Source organism: Marmota flaviventris, chromosome 1 (assembly GCF_047511675.1).
Source record: "Marmota flaviventris isolate mMarFla1 chromosome 1, mMarFla1.hap1, whole genome shotgun sequence".
Taxonomy (NCBI): domain Eukaryota; kingdom Metazoa; phylum Chordata; class Mammalia; order Rodentia; family Sciuridae; genus Marmota; species Marmota flaviventris.
The window spans coordinates 206,283,307-206,308,603 of record NC_092498.1 but is presented as its reverse complement, the minus strand read 5'-3'; the positions used below and the strand labels follow the sequence as shown (position 1 = coordinate 206,308,603).

General features: G+C 55.3%; 1 protein-coding gene and 1 long non-coding RNA gene across 15 annotated transcripts in view; one reads left to right on the top strand and one right to left on the bottom strand.

Annotated features, from left to right (window-relative positions):
- The window catches only part of Myo9b (myosin IXB), a 98,821-nt gene that overhangs the window by 26,286 nt on the left and 47,238 nt on the right, over positions 1-25,297 (top strand). For all 14 annotated transcript variants that reach the window (XM_071601316.1, XM_071601304.1, XM_071601311.1 and 11 more), the window contains exon 3: positions 22,090-22,184. In XM_071601316.1, the coding sequence (XP_071457417.1) occupies positions 22,090-22,184 (95 nt within the window). The remainder of the gene's footprint in view (positions 1-22,089; positions 22,185-25,297) is intronic.
- LOC114090052 (uncharacterized) lies at positions 1,225-4,038 on the bottom strand. The gene is made up of 3 exons (XR_003582297.3): positions 3,837-4,038; positions 2,128-2,603; positions 1,225-2,048 (listed from the first exon to the last, which is right to left on the bottom strand). It is a non-coding gene; the product is annotated as an uncharacterized lncRNA (long non-coding RNA).

The following is a 25,297-nucleotide window of genomic DNA, read 5'->3' as shown; positions in this document are numbered from 1 at the left end:
GGAGCTCAAAAGATTCCCCAGGCCCCCGAATCTGGCTTTCGAGGTTATCTGGTCATATGACCTGGCAGGGGCCACAGGGCGGGGGGCGGGGGTAAGCTTGGATACCTGCCAGGTAGCATGTGCCCTCCCCTCGCCTGTCAACCATGAGAGGAGCTGAGTTTGCCAGGAGAAATCAGTGCGGACAGGGAGGGGCACGTGCCAAAAACAGGCCTCCTGAGACCCCCTTCAGAGCAGATGAGACCAGGCTCGGGATGGGGACAGGAGCAGAAGTCACTAGCATCTCAAGCCAGCAGAGAGACCCATGTGTTTGTGTTTGGCATCCAGTGATGCGAGAGGCAGGCTAGAGCCTCGATTTCAGGCCCTTCTGTCTCCCAGGTCTGAAAGCCCAACCCAGAGTCGCCCTGGCTGGTGTCCGCCACACGTGAACACGGAGCTCGCTGCCAGGAGCTCAGCAGACAGCTGGGTGGGGGGGAGCTGGGCAGAGGAGGTGGCAGAATTGGAACTCTCAGAAGACCCATCCCTACCTCACCAGTGTCCAGTGCTCAAACTGGGTGACTGAGTGGTCATCTATGTGGACATTGGGGTCACAAATTCATAGGGACAGGAGAATGGGAGGCAGAAATGGGGATCCCAGGAGAACAAGCATGGGTGGGAGATAGAGGGTGCAGGGGTGAAGAGAGAGCTCACTGTGGCCTGGATCTCCTGGGAGCCCCAGATGTAAGCGGATCCCTGGGAGGCAGCGGGAGGGACACGGTGAGTAGAATCTCTGGCTGCTGCTCTTTCCCCATGGCCTCCCCAGGATGTTTGCGTGAAGGTAGGGGAGCAGTTTATGGGGATCAACAGCAGCCCAAGGAGGGTAGGATCCAGGGCAGGAGGTAGGCAGGGCAGGGCAATCCCCACAGGGACAAGAAGTAGCTCAGCCCCTGGATGGGGTTGACATCAGACCTCATGGAAATTCTTGGGGTCAAAGGTCACACTTCCTGTCCTAACCTAAGTTCCCAGCCTTGGCTCTGTTGGCAGATTTGAGGGCAGGATCATTCTCTGTAAAGGGGGATGGGGTTCTGTCCTGAGCACTCTGGGGCCTTGGGCACCATCTCCAATCCCTGCCTGCTGGGTACCAGAGCACCCCCATCACCAATTGAGACGATCAAAAATGTCTCCAGATGCTAAGTGTCCCCTGAGGAGCATGACCACCCCAATTAAAAAACACTGCTTTAGATCAGCTCTTTGAAAAGAATGATTTTAGTATTACTGAATTCTCTGCCTAGATCTTTTCAAATTACAATGTTTGTTGGCAACATCATGCCTTAGAATCACACATCAGCCGACTGTATTCAGCACCTCTGTGAGGCGGCTGTGGGGTGGAGGAGAAGTGGGGTGCCAGCATTGTCATTCAGGAGGTGGCTGGTGCTGCTTTGTGCCCCCTGACCAGCCAGACAGGAGGACATCAGTTGTACCTGGTACCAGGACTTGATCTTCCCCCTAAAGGTAAGAGTCTGTTCCTCCAGGTTGACTTGAGGCTCATCTTAAGAGTATTATTTTAAAAGTTTCATGTCAAAAGTTGCATTTGGGGACCTCTAGCACTGAGAAGTGATGTATTCCCAGCAAGTTTTCTTGCAAAGAAGTGTGCAGTAGTTCCCCTTGTCCATGATTTTGATTTCTGCAGTGTCCGTTACCTATGGTTAACTGTGGTTCAAAAATACTAAATGGAAAATTCCAGAAAAAAACAATCCAGTTGGGCACAGTGACGAATGCCTATAATCTCAGTCACTTGGAAGGCTGAGGTGGGAGGGTGGCAAGTTGGAGACCAGCCTCAGCAACTTAGTGAGACTGTGTCTCACAAAATTAAAATGGCCAGGCGCAGTGGCACACACCTGTGATCCCAATGGCTCTGGAGGCTGAGGCAGGAGGAATGCAAGTTCAAAGCCAGCTTCAGCAACTTAGAGAGGCCTTAAGTGACTTAGCAAGACCCTGTCTCAAAATTAAAAATAAAAAGGCCTGAGGATGTGGCTCAGGGGTTGAGTGCCCCTCGGTTCAGTCCTGAGTACCTGAAAGAGAAAAAGCAATTAAAATATTCTAAATTCCCCACTGTTCTGAGTAGCATGATGAAATCTCCCACTGTCTCACCTCGCAGGGCGTTGTCCAGCGTGTCACGCTCTGTACTGTGTGTGCGTAGGGGTCGGTTACTGTCCACGTTGCTGGCATCCTGGGGGCCTTGAAATGATCCCCGTCCCAGGGGTCCACGCGCTTCAGCAGTTCTGATGCAGTTGGCACTGGCTCCGTGTGGGCTGGCTCTTCCCTCCCTTCCTCCTCCAGGTGACATCTTGAACCCGTGCCAGATGTCGGCCGTGGTTCATGTCTCCTTTAAGCATGTCCCCAAAGGGAACACACCAGGAGCTGCTGCCGGGGAACGAGTCTCATTCTCAGTGTCCAGAGAGCCCCACCATGGCAGAGCTTCATGTTATCAAGTTTGCTTTTTTGTCTGCTTTTATCAAGTGACTCTTGGTTTGTTTTTAGCATCTTTTCTTAGTTTGGTGTTCCATTTCTTTCTGCACAGATCAAGGGTTGGCAAATTGCAGTTCCCAGGAGGAATCTGCCCGCACCTGTTTCCACAAATAAAGTTTTATTGGCACACAGCCACGAACACACATTGACATGTTGTCTCTGGCGGCTTTCTCCTTGCCAGACTGCAACGGAGGAATTGCAACAGAGACACCATCTGGCCAGCAAAGCCAAAAGCCATCACTCCCTGGTCCTTTGTAGGAAGACCTGCTGACCTCTGGTGCCCTCTGCCCAGGTACCCCTGGTCCTGTGGTCCAGGTTCCACATTCACAGAACCTACTGTGGATTTAAATATTTGAGGGAAAAAATGGCTTTGGGGGCTCAGGAGTAGAGCTGGGTGGTGACGTGCTTGCCCAGCCTGTGTGAGGCCTTGGGTCCCATGCCCAGCGCTAGGGCGTCTGTGTTGACCACGTACAGACTTTTCCTTGTCGTTGCTCCCAAACAATAGAGTACACAGCTGTCTGCAGGGCGTCCCACTGTGCTAGGTATCGTGAGTCCTCTCTGGGTGAGCTGAGGTCGACGGGGGCACATGCATAGGTGGACCTCGGTATCCGACCGTCACGTGTCCCAAGACCTTTCCTCAAGAGGAGCCTAGGAGCACAGGAGGGCTCAGAGGTGGCACTGACCATACAGGCCTGAAAGGCACAGCCCACTTGGTGCTCCATGTCCCTCCTGTGTGGGCTGCCTTTCTGGCCTGCTGCTTGAAAGGGCAGAGCCCTGATGTTCTGGAATGATCTCAGGCCATTTTAGACCAAAGGGGAAGTTATATTTTTGGGAATGCCGCATCTAAGACAAGAGTGAAATTATAGGGTGTATTTTAAGCACCCAAAAAGGTCTCCTTGGAAATTGGAGAAAGATTTGGTTAAAAACCAAAGCACAGGTCTTGGGACACCCCTGCCACAGCTGCCACACCTGACTCGGTGTTTCGGGGGTTTGTTGCACTAGGCTTAAGGTGACTAGGGCCCATCTGTTCATCTGCCCACGACACCTGCCTCACTTTGGGGTTGAAGTATGGCCCAGCATCATGTTGACCACAGAGCCCGGTGGCTGACTTGCTTCCTAGTGATCACCCACCGTGGAGCGGTGGCAGGAGCAGTCACAGTAGACCCACCCTGGATAGCCCAGGCCCCAGCGGCCCTTTGGAGCTGCTGGCCAGAGCCAGCCCCTGACACCAGGCCCTGGAGACACCAGCTCCCTGGGTCCCCCCAGAGGGGACTGTCTTTGGGAAGCTCAGCATCACCCACCCAGCCTATGACCAACCTGTCACCCCTTACAGGGAGAGTGAGTGACAGCAGGCTGTGCTTTGTAAACAGCATGTTCAGGGTTCCACGCAGCTGACTTCTGAGCCAAGCCAAGGCTGTGGGTCTCACCAGCAGATCCTGCCCCAGGGACGTTTGGCTACATTGAAAGACGGTTTTGATCTTCATATCTGGGGAGGGATGTAACTGGCACTCCCGGTGCGTGGAAGCCAGGGGTGGAGTACAGCGTGACGCAGCCCAAGTGTCAGCATGGTTATCAGTGTGTGTCCACGACTCTGCCCCCGAGGCGTCCGCCGATGTTCAGGGTAGGGTTGCATCTGCTGAATCCATGCTGATGTTTTTCTTTTTGGTTTATCAGGTTTTAGAAGTCATCCAGAGATGATTTAAAGCCTGTGGGAGGGTGTGCACAAGCAGGTTCTCTGCAAATAAGGTGCCATTTTATAGAAGGAACAAGCATCCTTGAATTTTTATTTCCTCAGGGGGGTCCTAGAGCCAGTCCCCTGCAGATACTGAGGGATGACAGTGCCCAACTTGCAATTTTAGAGCAAATACAGCCACAGACTGTGTGTGTGTGTGTGTGTGTGTGTGTGTGTGTGTGTCTATGTATTAATGAAGCTATTTATCAACAACAGACAGAGGGAAAGAGATGTCAGATAAACCCAAACTGAAGGACATTCATTCTACAGAGTACCCACCAGTCCTCAGAATGGTCAGTCTCCACATGAAAGGACACAGGAAATATGATGGAAAGCGAGAGAGCATGAACAATGGATGGATGTGGGGCTTATACAGTGGAGTATCACCCAGCCCTAAAAAAGGACATCCTGTCATTTGTGACATGGTTGAACTGGGCGGACGTTGTGTTAAGTGAAATAAGCCAGGCACAGAAGGACAAATACCACACATGTCACTCGTGTGTGGAATCTAAAACAGTCTCACACCCAGGCAGAGGGAGGAGGAAATGGGGAGAAGTTGGTCCCAAGGCACGAGCTTCAGTCACCTAGGATGAATAGATAAGTTCTGGAGACCCAGCCCACAGCACGGGCCTCTGTGCCCTAGAATTTGCCAAGTGTGCTCACCACCAGAAAAGGAGAAGGTGATGCTGTCAGGTGACATGTGTGTTAACTAGCTTGGTGGTGGCCGTCATCTCAGTGCCTGCGTATATCAGAACACCAGGTTGTACGCGGCAAATGTACCCCGCTGATTTCTGAGGCATCTCGGGTGGAACCCAGGACCTCACACGGGCCGAGCATGCACTGTGCCACGGAGCTGAGCCCCCAGGCCCTGTGTAGTTCTTATTTGTGAATTACACCTCAATAAAGCTGTTAAAACCTCATACCTGGCCTCCCGCGCTGACCAGGCCGGCTCTGCACCAACTGTGCGGGAAGAGGAGGCAGAGGGAGCCCCGCACGCCTCAGCCCGGCCCTGGGCCCGTCGGCCGTGTGACCAGGGAAACATGTCCAGCAAGGTCTCAAGGACGAGGAAAGTCTGAGAGACTGTCACCATGTAGTTCAGGAACCTCTGGAGATGTGACCACCAAATAAAACACAGGATCCTGAGTGTCCAGAAAAAGGACATTAGGGGAGAGTGAGGAAGCGGGTGGGTGTCAGTGTAGATCTGGGTGAAGAACAGGGTGTCCTTCGGGTGAGGTGCTGTGGCAGGCAGACCTGCCCGTTAACCACGGGGAAGGCCGAGCGCAGCTCGTATTTCTGGACTTGACTGCAAATCTAAAACTACCCCACACCAAACCAGGAGCCGTCCTGCCTGTGTCCCAGCCGTTCAGGAGACGGGCAGGAGGATCGTTTGAGGCCAGCCTGGGCAACAGCAAGATCCGGTCTCAAAAACACTGTTGTACAATTAAATGTTTATTCAAAAAATGGGGAGTGGGCAGAAGGCCCCACGTGGCCTCTGTGGTGTGGTCTGTGGAACCCCTGGCCCCTCAGCCTCATGTCCACCTCCCTCTCCCGCCTCCCCGTTTCAGTGGGCAGCGCCAGCTCCAGAGTCTCCATCCCTTTCCTCCGCCACCCAAGGGCCCACCGTCTCCATAGCCTCTTGATTATTTCTGTGAAATGCTTCGCCACTTGGGCCACTGGTGGTGTGAACAGGTGGCAGTGCTGGGGAGCTCGAGGTGGGTTGAATGCCAGCCTGCTGTCAGGCCCATGTGGGAAGATGGTCACCCGCGCGCCAGGAGGAGGGCTTGGTGGAGCCAGGCTGCAACCTGACGCGGTCTCCCCATCTACCCCGTGGGCAGGAGAGCTCCCGCTTCCCAGGGCTGTAAGGATTCCAAGCAAGGGGCCAGGGCTGGCACGACAACCTCTCCTGCTCCCTCCTACCTCTGGCCGCGTCCTCAGGCCTGGCTGTGCTTCCTTCGCCCTTCAACTTGACTGCACTCTAGTTAGGTGGCAGGTGGGATGGGGTATGGGACCTGAGGTGTGGCAGACACAGGCAAAGCCCTGGAACCTCACACTTTCCCATCTGATGTTGCTAAATGTCAGGAAAGCAATCAGAATACAGCGAATACAGGTGCACCTCAGCTCACCATGCGGTTACATCCTGGGAAACCCTCGTGGGTTGAAAGTATTATAAGTTGAAAATGCAGGGCTGGGGTGGTGGCTCAGAGGGAGAGCGCTCACCTAGCATGCGTGAGGCACTGGGTTCGATCCTCAGCACCACAGAAATATAAACAAAGATATTGTGCCCACCTATAACTAAAAAATATTTTTTTAAAAAAAGAAAATGCATTTAATACACCACCTATTTTATCAGTCAGCTTTCTGTCACTGTGACAAATACCTGAGATAATCAGAATATAAAGAGAAAAGGTTTGTTTGGGCTCACAGTGTTGGCGGTTCTAGTTCGTGATCAGTTGGCCTTGCTGCCTTTAGGCCATGTATCATGGAGGAGGTGTGTGGCAGGGCAGTCCAAGAAGTGAGAGAAGAAGGAAAGATCTAGGGTCCTCAGTCCCATTCAAAGTCTTGCCCCAGGTGACCCAGAGACCTCCCGCCAGGCCCCATCTCCTAAAGGTTCCATCTCCAAAGAGCACCTCACTGGAACAAGTCTCTGACACAAGGGCCTTTGGGGGCACGTAAGATCTAAATCAGCATCTGCCACACCTCCTGGCCGAGCCGGAAGCGTCCCTTGGCCCACTAAAGCATTAAATAATCCCGCGTAATTTCTTGAACACTAAGCATGAAAAGCAGAATGGTCACACGGGTCTGTCACAAAGCACCATGAAGCCACAAAGCATAGCCGTTGTCAGGTGGGGCTGTCTCTGTGAAGAACAGAGCTCCGTGTCCCACCCTGCGCTTGACTGTCCCTTCACCATGTCCCAAGTGTGACGCTTAAGGAAACGGGAGGGAATGGCAGTCGACCTGGTCTTGCTTTACTCCTTCCCAGAGCCTCCTTGTCTTCCTAATACACCATCAGCCCCAGAGCCCCAGAGCAAGTTCCTCACCCTCTGGCGATCAGGAATCCCCGGGTTCTTTTTTAGGAATTTAGATTCCCGGGACTGGGGGTGTGGCTCAGTGGTCGAGCCTAGCACGTGCAACGCCCTGGGTTCTGTCCCCAGCACCACATCAAAGATGGCCTTTCTGGGAATTCTGCAGGTCTGGGATGGAGCCCAGGGTTCCTTTCACAAGTCTCTCAGGCCAAACTTGGATTCTCAACTTTCTCTCCCTTGCCCCATCCTACCAGAAGAACACAGGAGTGGTCACAGGCCAGGGGTGGGAGGCAGGGGCAGGCCGAAAGCTTGGCAGTTCTGACCCTTTGCTCACTGCTGTAAGTGGGGGAGCCCCGAGAGGATAGGTTGCTGATCCCAGGGATTTAGAGCAGGCCCAGGGGAGCCCCTGCCCTAGCTGTGCAGAGGTAGTAGCACCTCGCAGAAGGTGCGGGGTGCTCTAGGGTGCCTTTCCTTATATGTGCAGAGACTCAGTTTTACTGCGTAGAAAGTACAAGAAGTCTTGGCAATTGTCGCCGTGGGCATCTGGGTCCATACAGTTGAGGAATTGTGTAGGGAACCTTGCCCCGGGAGCTGACCGCTTGCAGAAGGAGCCTCCACTTAAACTCCCCTCCTGCCCAGCCTGAGGCTGGCTTCTCCTCCGTGCAAATGAGCTGCAAAGCCAGGCTGAGAATTTTACAGATGGTGCGGGATTTCTGGAAATCATCAGAAGTGAACTGGAGGCAGAGGATGCTCCTGGGGTGACAGAGCGCTGGCCTGGCACGCACAAGGCCCCGGGTGCCGTCCCCAGCACTGCAAATAACAATAGTGATGATCCCTGCGTCAGGTCACGGAGAAAGCAACTAGAAGTTTGAAAGTGAAGCTGCTCTCACAACACTGCAGTAGAGCAGAAATGAATGTTTAAAGACCCTTCCACATGGAAAATTCTGTAAGTCAACTTCTGTTAAACACGTTTTGGACAAAGGGAAATGAACTCTAGGATTTGGTTTTAGAAATCACAGATTTCTGGTGACAACAAGATGGCGGCGTCAGGGACGGCTCACCGGCCCTGCGTGGGAGTCCCTGAGAGCTAGGATCTAGACTAGAACTATGAGCTCACCTCTGGCCTCCCTTAGCAAGACCCGGAAAGTGCCCCTGCAGTCGGAACCCGTGAATCCTGGAAGGCGAAGGCGAGGGATAAGAATCTGTGGAGATGCAGATGAGGTGGATACCGAACGATGGACCCGGCTCTGAAGAACAGATCTCTGTCCCTTGCTGCTACAGCAACAAACTTGCTTCTGTGAGCAGGCCAGGTCCCCCATGCCATGACTCAGATCTGGCGAGGAAGATGCAAGGACTGGAGCCGCAGCTGAAAGCCCAGAGTGATGAGACGGTGTCCCAGGATCAGAGGACCCTGGCCCTGGAGGACCTGGTGCAGCGCCTGCAGCAGAACCAGGGTGAGGTAAGTGGGCAGCGGCGGGAGGAGCTGCAGACCACGTGCACGCAGCCGCAGCGGCAGGTCGGGGAGATGGAGCGGTTCCTCGACGACTGCGGCCTGCAGTGGGTGGGTGAGCCTATGGACCAGGAGGGTTCGGAGGACAAGACGGTCTCAGAGGAGGAAGAGAGGGACCGCATGACGGCCAAGAAGTTCTGGAAGCCAGGCTGGAGATCCGACCCAGGGCCTCCGCTGGCCAAGCCCCTGCCGCCCTTCTTTGGCCTTTTAATTTTCAGTGTGGGAGGGGCCTCGCCTGATCTCCTCCAGATGAAGAAGTCTTCCATTTCCAGCAGCTTTTCCTCCTGGGACCTCTCTTTTCTCACCCCAGGAGCCAGCCGGCTCCTCCCCCAAGGACCCCATGTTCCCACCCCTGGCCTCTGGCTGGCCTGCTGCTCTTGTTACGGACCCCGACCCCCTGGGTTCTTAAGCTGTCTATCGGAAGAATGAGACAGAGGCTCTGTGAGTGTCCCAGGGGGGAAAAAGGAAAAGAAATTACAGATTTCTGAGAATCAGTAACATCAGAATCCATGTGATATAATGACAGCAGGCGTAAGAGGGCAATATGTAAATGTAATATGGATATCTTATTCACAAATATGAAAATAAGTGGATTGATGTTCCCACTCAAAAAGAACCAAGAAATCCCAGTACTATGGTGTGTACCTATAATCCCTGCTGCTTGGGAGGCTGAGGCAGGAGAATGTCAAGTTCAAGGTTCAAGGTCAGCCCCTGGGCAATTGAGCAGCACCCTGTTTCAAAATTTAAAAAGCATTTAAAGAGCTGGGGATGTGCCTCAGTGGTTGAGCATTTGCCAGCTTGCAGGAGGCTCTGGGTCTGATCCACAAGGGATCAAACCGAGGGGGAGGTGCCCGAGAGAGCAACTCCAAAGAGAATGGTTCAGGCCTGGGCGTAAGATAAGCCTCAGGAAACTTGACAAATTCCTCAAGCAGGACCCTCCCCATCGAAGCTTGGTTTGTTCTTGACTCTTCCTGTGATCTAGCGTGTGGTTTGCTGATAACTTAAACCAAACTTTGGTGACATAAGAAAGGTCTCGATAACTTGTTTTGTACTTGGGGGTTTTGTTGTTTTAGGGTTCTGCCCCCCAACTCCAGCACTCCTGAGGCCCTTGGGAGGAATCAGTCTATCTTAAAGGGACTTGTCCTTGGCTCTGGGAGTTGCTGTCGCATTTTCAGTGTTTGCCATTTCCATCCTGCAAGTGGTGGTGCCTCTTGGGCGCTGAGGCAAGGGGGCTGCAGGTCCCATTGTCACCCAGCCCTCTGCACCCCTGACAGCCATCCTCGGTTCATCTGGGCTTCTGGGGACTGAAGGACTGGCTTTTGTGAACCTGCAGGGTGCCCCAAGCCCCTTGGGCAACAGGAAGAGGAGAGAGCCCTGCGGGAGCTGAGCTGGGTATGAGCCAGGTCCTACCGAGCCTCCACTTCCTCCTCTGCAAGGCAGGGCCGTGAGGTTGGGGTGAGTCCTCCACTTCCTGCCTCTGCATCCGCAGACGGCCTGAGCCTGCACCTGCCACCTGCACACAAGAGGGCTGCCGGGGGCTGTCCCTCGTCCCACCTCCCCAGGGCTGCTGCCGCCTCTCACCTCCATTACCACCACCACGTCAGCTCCTTGTGCCTCCACCCCCACGCTCCACAGCAGCTCTGCTGAAAGCCGTGCGTCAGCTAAAGCCCGTGGGCCTGGTTCCCACTTCCTCCCTCCCTACAGCCTGGCGGCCTGGCCTGCGTCTCCCCTGCTCCCAGTCCCAGGGAGTGGGCTGGGCTGCGTCTCCCCTTCTCCTTGCCTGGCCCTCCCTTGGCCTAGGAGTCTGTGGGCCTGTCCTGCCCACTGTGCTTCCTGGCCTGCTTCTCTGTGTCCCTGCCATGCCTCAGGAGACCACTCCGCCTGTCCTGCCTACCCAGCGTGACATAGCCATGTCTGAGGGTCAGAGCCCTCCCCTGGCCTCGGAGGAGGGACCATTTAACTGAACTTCCAGAGCAGCGGCTGGCACATTCTCATAAAAGGCCAGGTGGTCAGTATTTTCAGCTGCCCGGCCACCCGGTCTTGGTCACGAAGACTCTCCTCCCCTCTTGTAGCCCCAGGGTAGCCTGCATCCTCTGTGTGCCGATGAAACGCCAGTCGATGGCTGCTGAGGGTGTGATGTCATCATTTTCACGTGTCACAGCACAGTCCTGCGTCCCACAGGAGGCAGTAGGTTCTGAGGATCTGTGCTAGGCGGCTTGGTCCTCCGGTCGGCGTCCTAGAGTGCGCTGCACACACCTGGGTGATGTAGCCTTGTGCACACGAGGCCAGCGCCACAGGTAGGTGGTGCAGCCTGTTGTTTCAGGGGCCTTGAGGAGCCAAACGCAGAGTTAATCCAGAGACCAGTGACATCCTGCGGAGATGCAGGCCACCGAGACCAGTGAGGCAGCTGCAGGTCTGACAGCACGCTGCTCCCAGTGACCGTGTTTATAGGTGAGGCGAGCACACTCTGAAAAGCAGTCAAGTCAGCAGGGTCACCACGTGAGTCAGGGACACAGTCACTGGCCGTCACGAGACAGGAGGCGCTGTCCCTCATTGTGTGAGCAGCTGTACCTTCACATGACGAGAAGAGCACTAGGTGTGTTTACGCCAGTGTCCCCACACACATGAGGACATTGTAACAGCTGTGATGTCACTAGGCTGGAGGAACTTTTCAGCTCCATTAAAGGCACCCGAGACCACTGTCATATATGTGGCCTGTCATTGACTGAAACGTCATCACACAGCATATGACCACATTTTCACTGTGTTCTACCAGTGAGTAAGGAAGCAGCCACAGGCAGTGTGTTCGCACACAGGGTGGCCCCGTGGAGGACACTTGGGACAGGGTGGCGGGAGTATGGAGAGTCCTCAAAAAGTTAGAAAAGGAGCTACCTAGGCGAGCGCAGTGGCACACACCTGTAAGCTCGGGAGGCTGAGACGGGAGGATCTCAAGTACAAAGCCAACCTCAGTAACCTAGCAAGGCCCTAAGCACTTCAGCGGGACCCTGTCTCTAAATTAAATACCAAAAAGGGCTGGGATGTGGCTCAGTGGCTAAGCTCCCCCGGTTCCATCCCTGGTACCAAGAAAATAAAAGGAACTCCCACTGCTGGTGTGTATCAGAAAGAATGGAGCAGTGTGTCAGGGGACTGTCGGGAGCGTCCCTGCGGCACCCGTCACAACAGCCAGGCAGCAGAAGCAGCCCAAGCGTCCAGCAGCTGATGGATGGATAAAGGGAGTACCCAGAGGAGACACGGCGCCTGCTATTGTGCCATTAAAAAGGGGACTCCTGTCATCGGTAGCAGCGTAGATGGAACGGGAGACCTCGCTGTGCAGTGGGCCGCGCCACCCGGGTCCTGTACACCCGGATGTTCCCTAAGACCTTGTTCCACAGTGGTGAGATGGCCTAGGAGTGCTTTTCTCGGAACTCGTTCCCATCTTCTTTCGTTGCGGTCCCGGGAATTGAACCCAGGGGTGCTTAATCACTGGGCCACATCGCAGCCCTTTTTTAATTTCTATTTTGAGACAGAGTCTTGCTCAGTTGCCGAGGCTGGCCTGAAACTTGCGATCCCCCTGCCTCCGCCTTCTGGTGCTGGGAAGCCCTTCGCGGCCCCGTCTTAGGCAGCCTCTGGCTGTTTGTCGGCAGGGATTCTCCAAGACCCTCGTCTCACGTCTTCCCCCATCTCCTAGGAAACCCAAGGCCGTGGACTGATTTTCCCAGATGGGTACAGGTGACTGGCATTAGCCTCAGGACTCCTGCTGTCCCCAAGCCTTCGGGACTTCACAAACGGGCACCCTGCCGATACAGATACAGGCCAAGAGCCAAGGGGGCCTGAGGGTCGTTCCCTGGCGTTTCCCAGGGTGAAGCCCCAGCTCCACTCTGAGCCAACCCAGCAGAACAAGCCTCCTGGCTCCTGGGCCACCGGGGCGGGACGCAGCCCATGGGCTCCTGTGTCCAGCACAACCTCGGGACAAAGACACCTCGAGGGCCTCCTGGGCACAGCTGCCGCGTGCTCGGGTCTGAAGCTCAGCCAGGCCTTTCTCTCTGCTGGGTGTGAGGACCAGGCAGCTTCAGGCAGGAGGTTGTGGGCGGGAGCTGGTGTGGTGCACGCAGGTGCCCAGCTGCTCTAGGAGGCAGAGGCAGGAGAGTCGCTTGAAGCAGGAGCTGGGGACTCCTGGGCAGCAGAGCCAAACCTCGGCTCTGAAGAGAAACTGCCAGAACTGGGAGGTGACCTGGAAAAAAAGTCATGTGGATATCAAGTGCTGGGGCCACCTTGCTGGGGCCCAGAGCTCTCCATCCCTCTCCTGCTGGAAGGGGGGACACGTGGGCCAACACGTGGGGACACCTGGCCCTTCCTGGCGGCTCCATCATGGCTTGGTTTTGACAGACTGAGGCCGTTCCTGAGGTTCTCCTCCATCGGGTGCCTGCCCTGATCAGGTGTCAGGACGTAGGGGAGCTTGGCTGTGGCTGGACGGGCAGGCTCACCGAGAGGCGGCCACAGGGAAGTGCGGCATCGAGGCCTGCGGAGGCTCCTGGAGGTGGTGACCCAGACTCTGGCTGAGAGGGGCGGGCCAGGCTCGCTGGTGCCCAGCACACAGCACAGGTGAAAAAATTGACGAGTGCATGGGTAAACAGGCCAGGCAGCTGTCACCAGCAAACCCTGAGGTGACCCCCTCCCACGGAACAGAGGTCTGTTTGGCTCAGGGTGTCAGCGTCTCCATCACCCGTTGGCCCGGTGCTTTTGTGCCTGGAGAGATGGCACATGGCCGGAGAACGCAGTGGAGCAGCGCCACCCACCTCGAGGCCAGGAGGCAAAGGAGAGAGGGAGGACTGAGGTCCCACAGTCCCTTTCAAGGGACCTCCCACCAGAGCCACTCTTAAAGGTCCCACCACCTTCTAGTTGTGCCACGCTGCAGACCAGGCCTTTAACTCGGCCTTTCGGAGACATTGAAGATCCCGAGCCGAACCACAGCAGGGAGTGGATGAGAGGTTACTCTTCCTGTGCCCTCAGAATGTGGACACTGAGGTCCCTGAGACTGAAGTTTACTCTGTGCTACCCCATAGAACACTCTGGACGCAATGAAACACAAGAATCCTAGAACTTTGTCACAGAATTGATGGCCACAGGTCAGTCTGAGGATGACAGTTATCCCACTCCAGGCTCACTCTCTGGGGCGGGCATGGGGAGACCCAGCTTGGGGTTTGCCTGTCTGCACAAGAGACTAGCAAGTGCACAGTGTGCCTCAGTGGCTCCTTCCACAGGTTCTCAGGGTTCTGAAACCAGAGGCCGAGCGCTGCTTGCTGGACTTAGCCCATGTGAATCCTGGTCGGTTTTCTTCGGGAATGTGGGAGAGGCCAGCTGTGAATTCAGAGAGGTCTAGAAGCCTGCCTGCCTGGCCCCTGCTGTCTGGATGAGAGGTCCCCACTTGTCCACCTGGACAGGTGTGGCTGCAGGTGGGTGCACCCAGGTGTGTCCAGGAAAGCAGGCCAGCAGCTGAGGGCTTGGTCCAGTTACTGAAGACCAGTACGCAGCTGGGACTGTGAGGGGACACAGCCTGAGAGTGTTCTGGGGTCAATAGGCAAGACATGGGCTAGGAGAGAGGACCCAAGACCATGTCAGCCTCCTGCTCTCAGACTTTGGGGGTTTGGGCTGACCGCTTGCTGCCTCAGTTTCCCCCTTTTAAATGGGGGTAGCCAGTCGGTGTTTTAGAGGAAACGTGAGTATAAGAGAGTCTCGAACCCACCGCGTGTGCCTCGAGTGGGCTGACACTCGCCACATTGCATGGTCACTGCATTCCCTGAAGTGTCACGTGCATTCCATGTGAGGGAGAGCCAGCCTTTCAGATAGAGAAAGGCGTCTTCCAGGAGGAGGGGTGTGGCTCATGGCGGAGCCCCTGCCTAGCATGTGTGAGACCCTGGGTTCTCCCCAGCAGTGGGGAGGGAAGAAAAGAAAAGTGCTTTCTAGAATGCGAGCCCAAGTAGGGCATTCAGCCCTGGGTGTTTCCTGCCAAAGGTTCTTTGATGAGCCAAACCTAAATCTAAACCTTCTCCTAACCTTCCCCCAGACCTTCTGTATACAGATGGCCCCTGACTCAACGACGGTTCAGCTCTGTAATGGCACAGAGACGGTGACACTCAGTAGAGGCTACTTGGAATTGAGAATCGGCTCTTTTCCTGGGCTAGCCATTTGCAGTCCAGCTCTCTGTCTGCTGCCAGCCCTGCGGCCCTGGGGGAACACAGGCAGGCGCGCTGCGTGGCTGAGCCCGGGCTCGGAGGTGAGGTAGACTCGGTGCACACTTGACTCAGTGATATTTTCAGCTTACAGTGGGTGTGTGGAGATACAGCCCCATCTAGGTGGGGAACATTGATATTTCCTTGTAGAATCCAGTCTTAGCAGGAGCCCTGCCAAGTCAGTTTAGCAAGAATCTCCCCTCCCCACTCATTCGGCACATCTGCTCACCTCTGCGTCTGATTCCTCCATCTCCGCCATCCCCAGCTCATGTCCGACTGCCCAGCCTGTCTTCAGATAGAATCCTGTTAGGTCGGTTCAGCCAGGATCCCCGCAGCCCTGAGGGTTCCTCTTAGTGATTTTCACCCACTGCCCCGTAGCCGTCAGTTTCAATTTCTGGTGCTATATTTGTCGCGGAGCCAATCTCTGTTCCCCACTGCAGGACCCCATTGTAGGGTCTCTGTACGTATTGTAGTGATCCTGGATAGTTTTCCTTACTGTACTTTGACAAGTGTGATTGAATAACTCCCATTCCAGACACACTGCAGCCAGGTGCAGTGGCACACATCTGTAATCCCAGCTACTGGGGAGGCTGAGGCAGGAGGATCACACATGCAAGGCCAGCCTCGGGAATTGAGTAAGATCCTGTCTCAAAACAAAAAGGTCTGGGAGTGTAGCTCAGTGGTGGAGAGCTGATCTGGCACGTGAGGCCCTGGTTCCTGCTCCAGAACCAACACACACCAAGTCTGTATTTGTGGTGTACAGCATGTTTTGAAACACATACGTTGTGCTGCACGGGTATGTTGAACTAATTAGCATGTGCATTAGCTCACGTACTTAGCATTTTTTACATAAGAACGCTTAAAACCTACTCTCTTCGCCATTCTCAGAATCCATGGTTATTAGCTGTAGTCGCCATGTTGTGTAATAGGCCTCGTGAACTTGCTCCTCCTGAGGAACTAAAGTCTCGTGCCCTCTGACCTGCACCTCCCAGCACGCCCCCATCCTGGCCACACCGTTCCACTGTCTGCTCTTGGCTTCCGCGAGGGAGACGGTGAGATGCTTGTCTTTCTTGTCTGGCTTATTTCACTTAGCATAACGTCCAGCAGGTTCAGCCACGGTGCCGTGTGTGACAGAACCTCTTTTTTGAGGCTGAGTAGTGTTCTGTGGTTGTGTGGACCACGTTTTCTTTTTCTTTTTTTTTTTTTTTTTTAATTTTTTTTATTATTAGTTGTTCAAAACATTACAAAGCTCTTGACATATCATATTTCATACATTTGACTCAAGTGGGTTATGAACTCCCATTTTTACCCTGTATACAGATTGCAGAATCACATCGGTTACACATCCACGTTTTTACATATTGCCATACTAGTGACTGTTGTATTCTGCTATCTTTCCTATCCTCTACTATCCCCCCTTCCCTCCCCTCCCCTCCCATCTTCTCTCTCTACCCCATCTACTGTAATTCGTTTCTCTCCCTTGATTTTTTTTCCCTTTCCCCTCACATCCTCTTGTATGTAATTTTGTATAACAATGAGGGTCTCCTTCCATTTCCATGCAATTTCCCTTCTCTCTCCCTTACCCTCCCACCTCTCATCCCTGTTTAATGTTAATCTTTTTCTCATACTCTTCCTCCCTGCTCTGTGTTTAGTTGCTCTCCTTATATCAAAGAAGACATTTGGCATTTGTTTTTTAGGGATTGTCTAGCTTCACTTAGCATAATCTGCTCTAATGCCATCCATTTCCCTGCAAATGCCATGCTTTTGTCATTTTTTAGTGCTGAGTAATACTCCATTGTGTATAAATGCCACATTTTTTAATCCATTCATCTATTGAAGGGCATCTAAGTTGGTTCCACAGTCTAGCTATTGTGAATTGTGCTGCTATGAACATCGATGTAGCATATCCCTATAGTACGCTCTTTTAAGGTCTTCGGGGAATAGTCTGAGAAGGCCAATAGCTGGGTCAAATGGTGGTTCCATTCCCAGCTTTCCCAGGAATCTTGTGGACCACGTTTTCTTTATTCGCTCACCGCTGTTTCATTTCCTGGCTGTTTGGAGGGTGCGCCATTGAGGCAGGGTGCAGTGCCCTGGGCCTGCTGCCTGCGTTTCCCGTGGGTGCACAGGGCAGCACTGCGGCTCTGACCAGGCTGTTTCTCTAAAGCGTGGGGCTGGCGTCGTGTCTTCCACATCATACAGGAGCGAGAAGTGCTTTCTGGGAAAGCAGAGGCCTTCTCCATCTGCATCTTGCGGGGCCAGTGGGGCTTCTGGCCTGGGGGACAATGGCATTAGCATATGGCCTTTCCAGTCCCTGTGCCAGATTGCATCACATTATTGCTGACACCCGGGGGCCACTTCCTCCTCCTGCCCACCCTCAACCCCACATGGTCCCTGTCCAGCAGCCAGCCTCCCGTGCCTTGAGCCCATGTGCCCCTGGCTGCCCGGAGCTCCGTACAATAGCACCCCTGGCAGCAAGCAGGCACCAGCCGGGCCAGCATTTCCTCCTCGGATGTATAATAGCACCAGCCGGATATTTTTAGACGGCTTTGAAAAGTCACAGTGTGTGAGACCGCATACCAGACGCATGAGGTCACCAGGCGCGGGAGCAGCCTCAGCCTGCACGGTAATCGCGGAACCAGAAGGCCAGCCCCCCAGTGGCCTTGGCGGTGGGGAGGGCATCTCCAACCCCCCCCCCTCCGCAGGCATTCCCACTTGTCTGTCCCCAGACCAGGCCTGGCTGTCATTTAGAAAATGCCACAGGGGCTTGTCCTGGGGGGTGGAAGTGAGCCCTGTGACTGACTCCAGGGTGTCCAGGCACCAGGGGAGCCTCAGCCCAGAGGCAGACTCTCTCCTACCTTGGACGCCCCACCACCGATGACAGAGCGCCGCACAAGGACAGGCCTCCAGCCTGTAGTTAGGGCGCTTAGCCGGCTTCTTGGGCCACTTCCCTGGGTTCCCTTGGGTGGACTTCATAGACCTCTCGGGTGAGGCTGACTGGGAGCCTGGGCACAGGATGCTTCCTCAAGTCTCAACACAAGGCAGGACATTGCTGGGTCCCCCACAGGGTGGGGAGGGCCTGGCCTGGCCCCAGGCTAAGGCACCTCTCCTGCCTGAGTTCCAGGCCTGACCTGCGGTCGGTGGAGCCTGAGGAAATGGGAACAGTGCCCAGGGACGCCTGGGCCAACCCTGGGGAGGACGGAGGTTAAGCCTGGGGACGCGGCTTTGTCACCTCAGGGCCCTCCACACTTGGGCACAGCATGTGTGGGACCCTCAGTGAGAGCCCAGGTGCCCATCTGTATCAGCCGTGTACAAGGCCCCTGCAGGCCCTCCCCAGGCACCAAGCCGCTGCCCTCGCTGAATGGACCTGTCACTTAGGAGGCCAGGTCATGCCCCTGGGGCCTTCTCCTTATCACTTCCCACTTGGCATCTCGACTCTGCTGTCGCCCCACAGCCCGTGTCCCTTCTGTGCCTTTCCCACAAGTGATCAGCCAGAATGTGGAGGAATTTACCCACACCACGTGGGCCCAGGTGTGACCTTTATCTGGCTTCAAGCTCTGTCCAGGCCTCACACTGAGCCAGTCTCTGGGCCTTCCACTAATAGATGCTTTCCTATGGAATTCTCCCTTCGGGCTGCCCCACAAACTCCTGTCATTGATTGTCTTAGTCCATTTTCTGTGGCTATAACTAAATACCAAAGACTGGGAACTTTATAAAGAATAAGAGTTTACTAAGGTCAAGGGGCTGCATCTGGTGAAGGCCTTCTTGCTGGTGAGGACTCTGGGCAGAGTCCCAAGGTAGCCCAGAGCATCATATGGCAAGACAGCAAGCTGCTAGTTTAGGGTACCCCCTCTTATAAAGCCATCATGAAGACCCATCCTCATGGCCTCATCTAATCTCAGTCACCTCCCAAAGTTCCTGCCTGATCCCACCTCTGACGCCTCTCAAGGCAAGTTACATTTCATCTGAGTGTTGTTTAGTGTTTGGGGACCTGCGATTGAACCCAGGGGCCTGACCACTGAGCCACACCCCCAGCCCTGTTTATATATTTTATTTAGAGTCAGGGTCTCCCTGAGTTGCTTAGGGCCTTGCTAAGTTGCTGAGGCTGGCTTTGAACTCACAATCCTCCTGCCCTAGCCTCCCAAGCCCCTGGGATAACAGACGCAGGCCACTGCGCCTGGCTCAGCATGAATTTTGGGGGGACCTTTAGACCATACCAGTGACAGACCTGTAGCAAACTACCACCTACCAGGCGGCCCATGGGATGCATTTCTCCAGTTTCAGAGTGAGAAGGGCAAGGTGAGGGCACCCACAGATCTGGCGTCTAGGAAGGCCCACTTCCTGGTTCACAGAAGATGTCTCTGTCTGCGTCCTTACCTGGTGGGAGGCGTGAGGGAGTTCCCTGTTGTCTCCTTTTCCCTGTGCTAGAAATGTCCTGAGCTGGGGTGGACCCCAAGGGTCCCTACCACAGGGTTTCACTGGCTTCGAGCTTGCGATCCTCCTGCCTCAGCCTCCCAAGTTGCTGGGTTTCAGGTGTGTGCCCTGCACCTGACATGATCGTCTCTTACCAGGGCCCTAGTCTCACTCATGACAGTGGCAACCTCATGGCCTATCTCCTCCTGGAGCCCCCTAATGCCAGTTGAATGTCCTTTATCTAAAACACTTGGGTCCAGAATTGTTTTGGAATTTGGATCTTTTTAGACGGGAGAGTATTTGCATTATATACTGAGATCTCTCAGGGTGGGACCCAGTCTAAATATGGCATTCACTGATGTGCCAGATGCACCCCATGCACGTGGCCTGAGGGTGATTTCATACACTCTGACTAGTTTTTTGCCTGAGTGATGCACACACTTGTCACGGTGTCTAGGGAGGCCAAGGCCGGAGGACTACTGAAGCCCGAGAGTTTGAGACCAGCCAACTGGTCTCTCTTAAGTGGACCCATCTCAGAAAATAAAACTAAACACTGTGTGTGTATATATACACGGGGGTGTGCATGCGTGTGTGTGTGTGTATAAATATTTGTTGTTCGTGAAGCAGAAGTTTCATGATGTGGAATTTTCCACATGTAGCATCACATCAGACTCAGAAACTTTCAGTTCTTCCCACTGACTCAAGAAGCTGAGACCGGAATCGCAAGTTCAAGGCCAGCCTGGACAGCTTAGCAAGAACCTGTTTCAAAATGTGAAAAGGGCTGAGGGTACGGCTCAGCGGTGGAGCGCCCTGGGTTCACTCCCCAGCAAAGAGGGAGTGTCTTCAGTGTAACCCTGCGTGCCTAGCCCCCTCCCCTCAGCCTTCTTTCTCCACTGCCCACCTCTGCCCCCATCAGAGGGGGATCTTGGCAGTGGCCTTGCCACCTACTCCCCTGCGACCTGGCTTCCTGCACGGTGCGGCCTTCTCAAACAGGAGCGCTGTCAGCCCAGCAGATTTCTCTCTGCCACCAGACTTCCCTTTCTGTGTGAGACCTCAGTGTCGCCTCCTCCTGTCTCCTCTTCCCCCGCCACTGGGGCCAGATTATGGGACCAGCTCGGTCTCCTTGCCCCTCTTCTGCCAGGCCCCATGGCCCCCACCTCCCTCGGCCTCTCCCTTCCTGCCCTGGGCACCTTCCCTGCCCAACAGTCTGCCAAGACTGTCCTCCCCTCTCTCTTTCAACCCTCTGGGTCAGCGGGTTCGCGGTTGGGAGCAGTTCCTGGGCACCTGGGCGTCGAGGGGTGTTCTGACTTAATCTGGGTGGTGGTAGCCCCGGAGCGGCACACACCTTCCCTACCTGCGGGCTCCTCAGGACAGGTCGGGACTGTCGTGCTGTGACACAGGAGTGGGGCACTGACTCGTGCCACCGAGCCTCAAGAACACGGTGCCGAGTGACGGCAGCTGGGCACACCAGCCCTCCGAGCACAGGATGCAGCCCATGGGGAGTGTCCCGGACCGGCGAATCCAGAGGCAGATCCCAAAGGCAGATCGGGAGCCGCCAGGGGCTGGGGCGGGAGTGACTAAGGGACAAGGCTTCCTTTTGGGGGATGAAAACGTTCTGGAACCAGATAGAGGTGCTGCACAGGCTGTGAACGCGCTGAGTGCCACTGGACACGCCTCTGCGCCCGCTTCTGAAGGGCGAGCTGGTGCGCTGCTTGTACTCCCAATTTAAAAACTCCCCAGTGCCTTCCTCCCGGACTCCTGGCTCTTCCGAGCTGGGCCTGCCTGCTCCTTGCCTGCTGCCCAGCACAGCCTGAGCCCAGATGGGCCCAGAGGCTGGCAGGACCTTCTGGAGAGCCCCAACAGTATGTCCTCGTCGCAGATCAGATGCTGTCACGGCCCCAGCTGCATCTGGAGTGCATGGTGCCCATGGAGACCCGCGCAGGCCTGGCCAGGAGCTGTCAGCACCTGGCCTCACGGACCCCAAAGTGCACCCTATGCATAGTGGTCCAGGGGTCCTCTGTACCCGTGGCTTCCACGTCCGCAGATTCAGCCAACCTTGAGTTGAAAATACCCTCAGGGGACGCAGAATGGCATTCTGTCACACTCAGACTTCCTCAACAATGTTCCTAAGCAGCTCAGGTAGCAGCAGTTTCCGGAGCATTACATGTGTTAGGGATGGCGCGTCACCCAGAGGAGACTGAAACACGGGAGACGTAGGAGGTCCCGAGCGCTCTCTGTGTCCCTCGTGAGGAGACTTGAGCATCCCGGGGTGTTCATATCTGGGATGTTCCTGGAACCAGTCTCCTTGGACATGGGGACGGGCGACTGTAACTGAAGAAGTTCCGAAACTGACTTTTCTGTTGGTTTGCTGTGGCGGGGCTGGACCCGGGGCCGGACCCAGGGCCGGCCACACTCGGCACGCGCTACCTTAGAGCTGCCCCAGCCCGACAGCTGGCCTTCTAACTGCCAGAGCCTGAGCACCTAGCACCCCACACGGCCCAGCCGCAGAGACCGGCGCACTTCAGCTGCCCACTGCTGTGATGGCCAGTTCTCCTGGTCCTGTGGGTGGTGACTTGCAGATGGCTCTGTGGACACAAACTCGGTGCCAGAGGGAGCCCTGGTCTGAGGCCCGTGGGAGCCTCACCTGGGGTCTGAGCCCTGCCTCTGTTCCCTGCACAGGCCTTCGGGAACGCCAAGACAGCCCACAACAACAACTCCAGCCGCTTCGGGAAATTCATCCAAGTCAACTACCTGGAGAGCGGCATTGTGAGAGGGTGAGTCCCCTCCCCGCCGGGGGTGGGGGGAGCCGGGGGTGGACGGGGCAGGTTTTTGCCTCATGCAGGGAAGCAGATGCGTGGACCCTGGGGAATGTTCAGGGTCCAACCTACAGCTCAGCCACTGCGGGTGTGCTCCTGAGGCCTTGCGAGGTCCTCACAGCGGGTCGAGGTAGGAAACGGGGTGAGGGCGGGGGTCTGCGGGAGCAGGTGTGCTGAGCTGGAGGCGCTGGTGTGAGGCATTGCCAACCCCGGTGAGGACAGCCAGCCTGCTTCCTGGTCTTGGTGTAGGCGTATCACAGGCCAAATGGATGTGGCCTTGACATTTGCTGAGCATGTGCTCCTTGAGATGTGACGCTCGGTAGCAGGTGAGGCGGTTGTCCAGGGGAGTGCTGAAGGGAGGTGGGGTTCCTGAGTGGATATAGGGACAGGTTGGTGGGTGGCAGGCGAAGGGTGGGTAGATGGGTGAATGTGGCCGGGGGTAGAGGGTCTGTAGGTGACCCGTGGACAGCACCCAGCAGGGCCCTCTGCTGGCTCCTCACGGGGACCTTCCCACAGCTGCAGTGCTGGCGGGAAGGTCTGCGAGGCAGTGGGGTTGGTCAAGGCCCTCAGTGTGTTCTTCTTCCTAAGCCTGGCCAGCAGCTGCTTCCCAGACGGTCCACGCGGGGCCTGAATGCAACTGCTGTTCTCTTGGATCCTCCAGCCTAGCGTCTGCCCTTTTCCCACTGCCCAGGCTCAGGTGGCAGTAGGGAGGGTGACGTCAGGGTCTGCTTTGGCCCCCCGAGCCCGATGATTCTCCGGTGCCTCAGCCCCCAAAAGCCACTCAGTGGTTCCTTCAGCTGCTGCCGTGGGCATCTGTGCCCCAGCTGATCAGAGACCCCTGCAGCCAGCCGCCCGCCCTTCAGCCTTCACTTGTCCTCCACGGTGAACCCCTTCCCACCCCATGGTTTCTTATTAAAATACACGTCCTGGGGGCCCAGGGTGGCTCAGAGCACTTGCCTCGCATGTGGGGGCTCCAGGTTCCAGCACCTCGGGAAAGTTATAAGAGAAGAATGGGGACCGACTCTGTCGCAGCCCTGGAAGCCACGAGTCTGTCAGGTGTCACCAGACTCCTTTGGGAAGCTCCAAGGGTCCTTCCTGGCCGGCGCCTCCAGCTCTCCTGGGCTCGCAGTGGCGTCATCCCGTCCCTGCCTGTCTGTGTGTCTTTCCTGTCCTCTTATAAGGTCATTTGTCATTGGATTTAAGGCACACCCAGATCATGAAGGATGATCTCAAGATCCTCAATGACATCCACCAAGACTTTTTGTCCAAATGCAGTCACCCCGCCCGATCTGTGAAAGATGCTGAGACCCCCGGTGGGTGACTGAAACCTCAAACACTGCCGGCCCTTACGTGTGCTGGTTCTCCCAAGACACACACGTGTATTTTTAATCCTTTTTAATTGTATGTGGACACAACACCTTCAGTTATTTTATATGGTGCTGAGGATCGAACCCAGGGCCTCGCTTGTGCCAGGCGAGCCTCTGCCCCTGAGCCCAGCCCCAGCCCCGCCCCAGGCCCCGCCCTGCCCCAGCACACTGCCCTGGTCGGCTTCCAGCTGCACACGATGCCTGAGGTAACCAACTCAGAAGAGGTCTGTTTGGGCACCTAGTTGGGGAGGTTCCAGGCCATCACTGACCCCCCATTGCTCTGGGCCTGTGCTTAAGCAAAACGTCAGAGCAAAGCAGAACCATTCCAGCATGAGCCAGAGAGCCAAAGAGGAAAAGAAAGGGGCCAGGGTTCCACAGCCCCTTCCAGGGCCCGCTCCAGGGACCTAAAATCCCGCCCCCCCCAGGCCCATCTCCTGAAGGTCCCATCACGCCCAGTGGCACCACTGGCTGGGAGCAGGTCTTTAACACATGACCCTGGGGGATGTTCAGGGTCCAACCCACAGCTCACATCTGTGGTCAGTTTTCACCTTTCACTTAAGGGAAGCACTTCACAGTCCTCCGACATATCCAGATTGTCAGAGGCGACACTCTTGTGCTTTGGGGCCATTATCAGGGAAAGTAAGAGGTACTTGGACCAGCCAGGTGTGGTGGTCCTTGTCTATAATCCCAGCACTCAGGAGGCTGAGGCAGGAGAATCAAAGTTCAAAGCTGGCCTCAGCAATTTAGTAAGGCTCTAAGCAATTTAGGGAGACCCTGCTCAAATAAAGAGAATTTTTTTAAAAAGGAGAAGGCAAGGTGTGTGACTCAGTGATTAAGTGTCTCTGAGTTTAATCCCTGGCACCAAAAGAAAAAAAAAAAAAGTTACTTGAACCAATCACATCCATCTAGTGAAAAATGATCTGATAACCAAGATGGCTACGAACTGGCAGGTAGCATATACAGCCTGGACACACTGAACAGAGGAATGATTCCTGGGTTCTGGAGTGGTGCAGGATACCATCACACGACTTAGAATGATGTGCAATTCAAAACTGAGGCATTAGGGGTTAGGAATGTGGCTCGGTGTTAGAGCTCTTGCCTAGCATGCAGGAGGCCCTAGGATCCTCCCCCAGCACCACAGGAAAGAAGGAAGGAAAGCTCAAAACTTATGAATTGTTTATTTCTGGAATTTTTCATTTAATAGTTTCAGATCTTGGTGGCTGTGGATAACTAAAATCACAGAACATGAAGCCGAGGACAAGGAGGGACACATTCTGGGTTCCAAGTGACATAGCTTCTGAGGGACCTAATTGAACCCATGATACCAGCCTGCCCTGCCTGCTGCAGGCTCCCATCGAAGCCAGCAGCCTCGGATCTCACAGATGAGCTTCTGGAAGTGCCGCCCGTGCCGAGGCTTCTGGAGAGGAATTCCCACCTGGAGCCACACCAGGGCCCAGCCTCGCTGTGGGGGTGCCCTTCCTGTCCTGTCCTGGGAGCAGACTCTGATCCAGTTCTGCTTTAGTTCATTTTGGGCAGGTGACGTTTCTCAAGGCCAAGGGCAGGGGCAGTCCAAGCCTACCCAGCTCCTGGGGGGCGGAGTGGAAGAAGACGGTTTTTTTTTCCTCCTATTTTGAAGCGAGTGAGGACTCGGGTGTGAAGACCCCTGTGCGTGCCACGCCTCCTCCTGCAGACCTGCTGTCCTGG